The sequence below is a fragment of the Petaurus breviceps genome, unplaced genomic scaffold (assembly GCF_028583685.1).
Source record: "Petaurus breviceps papuanus isolate PSGF00001 unplaced genomic scaffold, PetGlider_PUasm1.0 207, whole genome shotgun sequence".
NCBI classification, from domain to species: domain Eukaryota; kingdom Metazoa; phylum Chordata; class Mammalia; order Diprotodontia; family Petauridae; genus Petaurus; species Petaurus breviceps.
The window spans coordinates 19,291,365-19,300,467 of NW_027185850.1; the positions used below are offsets into that span (position 1 = coordinate 19,291,365).

Consider the following 9,103-nt stretch of genomic DNA (forward strand, 5'->3'; position numbering starts at 1 on the left):
TCTAATGAGAGAGACAACACATACAAAAAAACTGAAGAGATTATCCAGTGAGGGGGGAAGATGAATAGCTACAGCTACATGAGAGATGATGAGGTGGCTGCCCTGATCCCCCTCTTTAGCAGATAATGGAGGAGCTCCCTAATATCCACCCTGTACCCTCTCCAACCAGATGCAGAGAGAAGTCCAAGGACCAGGAGAATATTGAGAAAGAGTAAAGTTTAGAATTGATTCAATTTTGCTGGAAATTGAGTTATTGGAGACAATGTTGAGGTTCAGAATATCAGCTGGGTGGCAGATGAAACCCCCTAAAATAAAAATCATCTCTATGACATCTCCAATAAGTCATCATCTCACCTTTGGAAGGCCTCCAGTCCTGTAAAACCTCCCATTTCTATTCAAGTATTGTGTAGAGAAATTAAGAATTGTTTTTATAGTGAGGTAGCTTTGGAGACAAGAACACTTGACTTCATCTTACCACTGACACATATTGGCTGTGTAATATTAGGCAAATCACCTAACCTTCAGTGCTGTAAGGAATTCTCTGATTAGAAGATGCCAACCTGCATTTGTAGATGAAATTTCTCATCAGGAGCTCCTTATATCAAAGAAAATCCCTATGCTACCATGAAGTCTAAATTGGTATATCTTTAACTTTCACCCATTGTTCCTCCAGTAATTCTGCTCTCTATGACCAGACAGAAAAAAGTTCAAACCCTCTCCTATCTGCTGGCACTTCTTCATACATGTGAAGACTATGATAATGTTCACTTCTGATTTTAGAGTATTTAGGAGTATGAGAGCCGAACTGTATCAGCCACTGAAGCTTACAGCGAGTTGCTGGCCATGGTTCTGACCTTGTGATCACATCTGACAAGCTTACACCTGGATGCAGCTTTAAGAACCAGGTAGTTCTCACTAGAGAGTGTTGGGGCCTTGGAACCATACTATGCCTCATGAGTTTAACGAGAAAGCTAATACCAGTTATCATCATGAATTGCTCTGCTTGGTAATCTAACTCAAGCAGAGATTCATACATCAGAAAGATGCTGACCAGAGGGTCATGCTATCCTAGGGGAAAAGAAAAGAAGGCATATCTTCCTGGAACTATTACTTAACATCTTGATAGAATGAAATATCCTAACATTCACAATATACTAGATGTTACAGGGGCAGACTTTTTTGGTGTTCTAGATCTCACAGAAGTTTCTTTACTCTATCTATACACAGCATCAGCTTTCACCCATAGTGTACTAACTCCCCAACCAAAACAGGAAGAAGAATGAGCATCATAGCCAACACTGGGGAGATTCCTTGTGCTGTATTATATGACATCAGCCCTGTGTCTATTTTGGCAGGACCAACAGCTAATCTTGGGAGAGGTGATTTGTGTAAGTTGGTTTTGAAATTTGCCTTTAACCCCTAATGCAAGAGACTCACTGCTTTTGGACTACAATCACCATCAGCTGTGAAAGTGCCCTGATAATAACAGAAGTAGGAAAAGATATTATGGCAGCAGCATGGCCTCATAGGAGGCAGGAAATAGGCCCTGACTACTGCTGGTCATTATGTAGTAGAAAGAGCACTGAACTGAGAGTTAGGAGAAACCTGGGTTGGAATCTGTCCTTTGAGACAGTTATATGTGACTATAAGCCAATCAATTAACCTTTCTAAGGGGTATCTCTTGTAAAGGAGGGGCAATAATACCTGGAGTACCTACCTCCCAGAGCTATTGTGAGAATTAAATGACATAAGGAATGGAAGGGGAAGTGGAAACCTTAGGCTATAGAAATATCAATTACTATTATCTCTCAGAATGTTTAGGACTCCACTGTCTTGTAGCTCTCGGTGTGTTAACTGCAAGTGAATACTTACAGGAACTGATCCTTCAAGAAATCAGAACTCTGTAGTATCTGTTGTACTGACCCCCATTACTGATGGAGCATATTTTGTATGTCCTGTTCTTGTTGAGGGATGGCTATCATCACGCCAGCACGTACATCTTTGATCTATCATGGAGGGACCCTTTTGGTCCTCAGATAGTGCTGGAGGCAAGAAGGAAGTAAGGTTTGGTTATGGGCCGAACAATCCCAGGTCAGTGTTCTGGGTTTAAATATTATTTACAAGGGAATCCGTTCCTAAACTCCCACCCGAGACACAACGTTCTAAGGTGTGATTATAATATGCCTTCTATAGGAAGCCTTTCCTGATTCCCTTAAGCACTTTCTCACCATAAACAAAATTATTTTAATTGATTGCATATTCTGTGCATACTCATATGTGTACCCGTCATCTCCCCCAGTGGAATATAAGCTTCCCAGGGACAGGGATCGCTTCCTTTTTCTATGTACCCTAGCACCTTGAATGTTATTTGGCACCTAAATGGATTGGTTGACACAGAAGTGAGGAAAGTGACCCTTTCAGGAAGCCAGTCATCCCAGCAGCCAGCTACCCTCTGAACATATTGACAAACACACTTTTCTTTTTGCCTCCCTCAAGTCTTCCTCTTCCCTGGATCCTTAAATCTTTCATGGGAACACAGCAAGTGATCTATTTACTGTTCACCTAAACCATAATTCTCAATCTTTACCTTGAAGTTTTCTTCAAGGAAAGCACAAAATTTGGCTTTTGGCCGTGGAAGTTTTCAGAATACTGCAGACGTGAATTTTTTTAGTTTAGGCCCAAATCACTCATCACCCAATGTTACCAGTTTCCAGTACGTCCAAATTTCAGGTGCCTGAAAAATCAGTTTCTCAATTATTGACAGAGAAACAAGATTAAGGTTAATCCATCCTACCTCTTTCTAACACAAGCAATGTTTTCCATTCATTTGTCACTGAAAGGTAAGTTTTTGTAATGGACATTTGGTTTAGATATATTTGTTTATCTCAAAAGGAGCATCACTATATACGTTTGGAGTGAGTTTTTGTTTTGAATTTTGGAAACAGATCTGAGATTTCATCAATGTAGGAAAATATCTTCCATCAATGCAGATCAGCAAATACAGTACAATTTCTAGTCTTGGGGTTGTCTGGCACACTATTAACTCACTTACCTTTGATCACAAACCATCAGGTGCAGGGGTCAAGAACACATGAACTCGGGGCAGCCAGGTAGCATAGCGAGTAAGAGCACCGGCTACAGTGTTGGGATGATCTGGAGATCGAATCCCAGGCTCAGACACTTAGCACCCACCCAAAAACACCTGGCCGTGTAACCTTGAGCAAGTTACTTAACCCCAATTGCTTAGGGGTGGCCAGATGGCTTGGCAAGTAAGAGCACCGGCTCCAGTGTTGGGATGACCTGGATCAAATCCAGGCTCAGATACTCAGCGACACACCCAGAAATAACTGGCCATGTAACCTTGAGCAAGTTACTTAACCCCGATTGCTTAAAAAAAAAAAAAAAGAACACGTGAACTCAAGTATTCCTGACTACTGTGCTACCCTGCCTCACTTGTGTAAAGGCTAAAGAGGGGTAATAAAGCAATTATCTCAACAGTATATGGAACAACCAAATAAAGACACTCCCTTTACCAATGACAGCCAGTAGTGTTTTTGCAATTTATAGTTTAAGAAAGTTGCCTAGAGCACTGAGAGGTTAAAAGATTTATCCAAGGTCACATAACTAGTATATATCAGAGGCATGACTTGGGCTCAGGTTTTTCTGGATGCAAGGTTCACTGTAACTGTACTCCACACGGCTTCCTCTGTCATCTATACCTGTAAGGATAGGGTTCGATTAATTATCCCACCCAATTAAAAGTTATTAACTTTGTTACTCTTTCCTTAAATCAAATAATCAGGAAGGGAATTTGAATGGGTCCTATGTACCTCCTTTAGCCAATCATAGTCATTGTAGGAGAGACTGGGTCACAGCTTAAGGAAATTGTATAAAAGGAAGAATTGTAGAAAAGAATCAGAGGGAGGGTTTCTCAGGGCTTGGAATTTAAAGGTTGGATCATGTCATATCAGCACACTTTTGTGAGATAAAAGAAGGACTGAGTTGTGGCAGAGATGGATATGGAGGAAAGTTATCAATTCTACAGTTATCTTGGAGCAGAAGACCCAGGCAACAGAAGTCCCAAGAAAAGGTCAGTTTTTTCCACAATTTCCCTTTCCAGTGACTTCCACAGTTACTCTAATAAAATATACTATTTCATTTCCCAAACATTTCCAGTAAGTGGAACTTTGACTTTACCACAAAGAGGCCAGGGGTTAACTAGAGAGAGAGATAAATATAAAATTAGGTAGAAAGCATAACCTCTACTTAAATGCTAGGAAATTTCCTACCTGGGGGTTCAGAGTGAATGCACCTGATCACACAATTGACCATCTAAAAAACTAAAAAAAATCTCCTTAAAGCCAAAGAAGAAGGAACCATTTAGGGCCATTATATTGCACCCAAGCCCCAGACTTAAAATTTACTGATCTTTGTATTAGGTTATTACACTAATTTTTGAACATCCAATAAAAAGGAATTTTATCTGTTCCTTCATCGTGCTCTGAACCCTTTTGGTTAATGCATCATATGGCTAAACATAATCTTAAGTAGAAAGCTACCACCTTCCGGAAAGCTGAAATAACTCTGAAAGTGGGATGAAAATGTCACCTGAAGGCCACTTGCCTCCTTAATGCCCAGATCAGAAGTGGCACTTAGCAGGATTCAACCCTTTTATATGTGGCACTATGCACTGGGGTCCCAGAGCTCTGTCTGATGAAAACTTCATCAGTCTTACTAAAGCCATCGCTAACTATGCTTCATTTTTTACTCTATTCTTTCCAGCCTTTCTGACACCCCAAACACACCCTTACATATTTAAACATGTTTGAAAAACACAAAATGGGAAGAGAACTGGATATTCAATTATATTCTCCTTCAAAAGCTTTAATCGGGATAGTTTTTAAATGGGCCACTCAGCTGGATAACCATACCTTTCCTCATTTGTATATGATGTTTCCTTTGGTTATAAGAAGCACAGGGATTGAATGGAATCCAACCCTGAGGACATTCTTGGAGTTATCTATCAGTGCCTTACTTCCCAAGGCCCTCAGAGTAGGATCCAGGCAGTGACCAGATATGAAGTTTCTGGTCTAGCTCACTTCAGGGGCTCTGGGTGGGAAATTGACTCCCTGTGGTGAAGCAAAGGGGAGGCTACCAGGTCAGTGCCCCGTTACATTTAATCTTGTTCTCTGATGGGCTCATAATAAAAAATATGAAATGATTTGGTCTGCTTCACTTTCATTCCTTCTGGCCGTGGAGTTTCTTCAACTGAGAAAAGACTTACCTCAAAATCAATAACAGCAGGATTATCCTTTAACGACCTCCCCCAGGAAAGATACGTCTCAGCTGTCCAGCTGTTGGAAAGGCCAGAGCCTGGTGCAGTAGTTCCACCACGCACACGTGATATGATGTCCTTAACACCCATCTCTTTCAAGGCCCTATCTGCCATGATGTGAAAAACAGAGTTTAGTTCACTAAATGTCAATTCTATTCAATTAAAAAAAAAAAACCTCATTAAGTGTCCAATGTCTGCAGACACTCTGCTGGGAATTAAGGGAAATTAGAGAAGACATAGGCACTGCCTTCATGGGACTTATCTCATAGGGGGCAATCTGAATTGAAATAATTATATACAAAGTGAAACATGATGAGTGCTTCATGGCATGGGGGGAGCAGGAATGCCATCGCAAGCCCAAAGAGAGAACAGCTAAGCTCAGGGCTTGTATAATGAAAGCCCATTCAGTCATTAATTCTTTAAAAAATATATTCTGGGGGTGGCTAGGTGGTGCAATGAATAGAGCACTGGCCCTGGAGTCAGGAGGACCTGAGTTCAAATGCAGCCTCAGACACTTGGTGCTTAACTAGCTGTGTGACCTTGGGCAAGTCACTCAACCCCAATTGCCCTACCTTCTACCCTCCAAAAAGCCAAAAAAAAAAATTTCTCAAACACCTACTGTGTGCAGAGCAACATGCTCTGAGGAAAGATACACAGTTTGACTGAGACCCTCATGCCACTGTCACAAAGATGCCTGTTATACTGGGTAGATGAATTAAATGGGTTTGTGATAAAAGGGAGATCATGTACAATCCACTGCTGTTTGCTCGGAACTTTCTGACATTTTATTTGGACAATGGAGGAAAGCCATCCAGGCATGCCCCTGATCTCTGCTTGAATAAAGCCTTTTTCTGGGAGATCACTCATCTGACTGGACCCAAGAGGAGATTCTATGCAGGTGGACTGAATTATGTCAACAGATAGGCAAGATGCAACATAGGGAAGGCTCAATCTAGTGTTACCATAAGCTCCAGGAAGAATATAATAACTGAGCTCAATGGTGGCCAAGAGAAGCAGTTAGGTAGACGTACCTGGCTTGGAAACCCTTGTTTCCTTAGTTCCTGACACAGGGCCTGGTGTGTTTTAAGCGATATATGTTTGTTAATTGACTGGTGAATGCAAAATTGATTTAGATACAGAGCCAGTCAGGCTGGAGGCCCAGGTAAGCATAGGGTTCTGAACTTAGAGTCAGGAGCATGTGAGTTCAAATCCAGTCTCAGTCAATTAGTAGCTGTGATACCCTGAACAAATGAATTAACTTCTTCCAGCCTTGGTTTTCTCACCTGTAAAATGGGGATAATAACCACATCTCTCTTCTGGGATGGCTCAAGTGAGATAACATATGGAAAGTACTTTACAAACCTTAGAGTGGTTTATCAATGTCAGCCGTTATTGTCATTAATATTAGGAATCCCAGGTGAGGGCTAGCTGAGGGAGGATCCCAGCCTGAATACAAGGATGGCCACCTTATGTTGTATAAGTAGTATTGATTCCATGCCATTTGAGGTTTTAATGGATTGTGGTTTTGTACTGACATGTGATTGGAGTTCCTACTATGCTCCTATAGGCTTTCTTTTGTTGGTGACTAGGAAGGTGACACCACTGTCCTATGGCATCGTTCTGCTCCTGACTCTGCAGACTTTACTGTCCCCAGGAGCCTTCTGGGCTGGAAAGATCCCTTTACTCCTGCAGGCCCTTCCTTCAGTCAGTTCCTCTTACAATATTCATTTTGAGGAAGGGCTGTCATGTAGAAGAGAGGCTCGATTTTCTTCCATGGGTGTTAGAGAGAGGCAGAAAGAAGATTGATTCAACTTCCATCATGATTCTGTCTTCTTGAAGGTTATGGCCTCAGACCTGAGCTCTGACATTTCCTCCTAAGCTGGGAAGGGCAGGTAGGAATCCAGTGCTGGGTTGTGTACCTCTGGCCCCAGAAGATGGGAAGTGAGTGGGTGGGGCTCACACCCAAATTAGCAGCTGGGTGATTTGTTTTGTTCTGTTTGGGTATAGCAGTTCTTGAAAACTTCCTATTAAATGAGTTAAGGGGTCATGATCTGTTTCTGGGGAAGGTTGACTCATCCTGATGGATCCAAAGCTTCTTGAATTGAGGAACTATTTATTGCTTAGGAAATACCAAGTGTGGCTTCAGAGTCTGGGTTGATTTAAATCGATTGAACTCTTGAAATTGGATCCAAACTGAGTCAGCCTTTGGTAATGCATTTTAATGATGTAGTGGCTCACCTTATACAGCTATTGACCATATTTCTACCATATCTCTATCCCTCCTCCTGCCTCATCCCCTAAAGAACCTAATTCAATCATCAGAGAGAATGACCAAGAGAAGCTGGGGCAGCTGCATTAGTAGTGAACTTAAGTTTAAATTCAAATATCATGTATTAAGTGACTACTGTATGCAGATCATTATGCTGGAAACTGAGGGAGTTATAAAATTTCAGTGTTCCATAGCCCCTGCCTTCACAAAGCTTCCCAGGGGGTGAAGGCATACCACCCCAGCTTAACACTTCAAAGATCTGCTGCTGGCAATAAGTAGGCACTTAATAAATGCTCATCAATTGAGTGATCTATACTTTTATTGGCTTGGCCACTTCCCCTTAACACATAACAACCCCCACATTGACTTAGTAACTTAGTTTCAAGGATTTTTGTGTTCAAAAAATTCTTCACCATGCTGGCAGTGTGGTGATAATGGACCTTGGATGAAGGTTCAGAGAGTCTATAAATGTAGAATTGACAGGACTTTGTAATTGATTAGATAGGAGAAGGAAAGGGAAAAAAAGAAGGCCCAGATCTTTGAGTACCGTATTCTAAGGAAGGGCCTTGATAAACTGGAGAGCATTGAGAGGAGTGTAGCTTGTGTGGTGACGGGGCTTGGCTCATGCCGTCAGAGGAAAGGGTGAAGAAACTGGATACATTAGGCATAGGGAAGAAAAGACCTACGTGGGTGCAGCTGTCTTAAGAGGCAGCATATGACTGAACAGACATGAGCTACAGAATCAGAAGGCCTTGGTTCCAATTCTAACTGCCACTCATTAGCTATGTGGCTTTGGACAAATCATTACCCCTGTCATTTCTTCACTTCACTTGTTTGTAAGATGACAAGCTTAGACCAGACTCCTCTGAGGCCCTTTCCAGATTTGGATCTATAATCCTATAATCCTGAGTATACAAAGTGTTGTTATGGAGAAGGATTGGGCTCTCTCTGCTTGGTTCCAGGGGTGAGAACTAGGATCGAGAGTAGATATTGCTCAGAAGTGGGTGTGCGCTTGATAAGAAGGGGGAAACTCATTGAAATTAGGACTCTCCAAAAGCAGAAGAAGCCGCATTGGAGAGTAATGAACTCCCTCTACTTGGGAGTCTTGAAAGTCTGGCTGTCCACCTGTTGGACGTGATTATTGAAGTGATTCTTTTATAGATTTGATTTGGACCAGATGCCTTCCGAGGGCTCTTTCAATGCTGTTCTTTGGACATCCAGAGGTAATGGACAATGTGCAAAATTGGCATTCATGGTAAGTGATTAAGTCATTTACAAGGGACTTACTAGCAGATCCATCTCCACTTTTGTCACATCCCGAGCCCGACAACTGGCCTTGAACCAACTTGTATTGGAGACCCAGGGATGCTCCAAAACAGGAACTTACAGCTTCATCGGTCACCTCTAGAAAAAGAAAAAAAAGTTATTTGGGAAGGAGGAAGGGAAGGAAATGAATAGGGGAGAGAGAGAGAGAGAGAGAGAGAGAGAGAGAGAGAGAG

At 41.9% G+C, this 9,103-nt stretch overlaps 1 protein-coding gene across 1 annotated transcript in view; it reads right to left on the minus strand.

The window, feature by feature from the left end:
• Positions 1–9,103, minus strand: part of LOC138164806 (complement component C8 alpha chain-like) — a 105,845-nt gene that overhangs the window by 17,572 nt on the left and 79,170 nt on the right. Inside the window, exons 9-10 of the mRNA XM_069092743.1 lie at positions 8,892–9,008; positions 5,285–5,442 (exon numbers count right to left, since the gene is read on the minus strand). Coding sequence (XP_068948844.1) covers positions 5,285–5,442; positions 8,892–9,008 — 275 coding nt within the window. The remainder of the gene's footprint in view (positions 1–5,284; positions 5,443–8,891; positions 9,009–9,103) is intronic.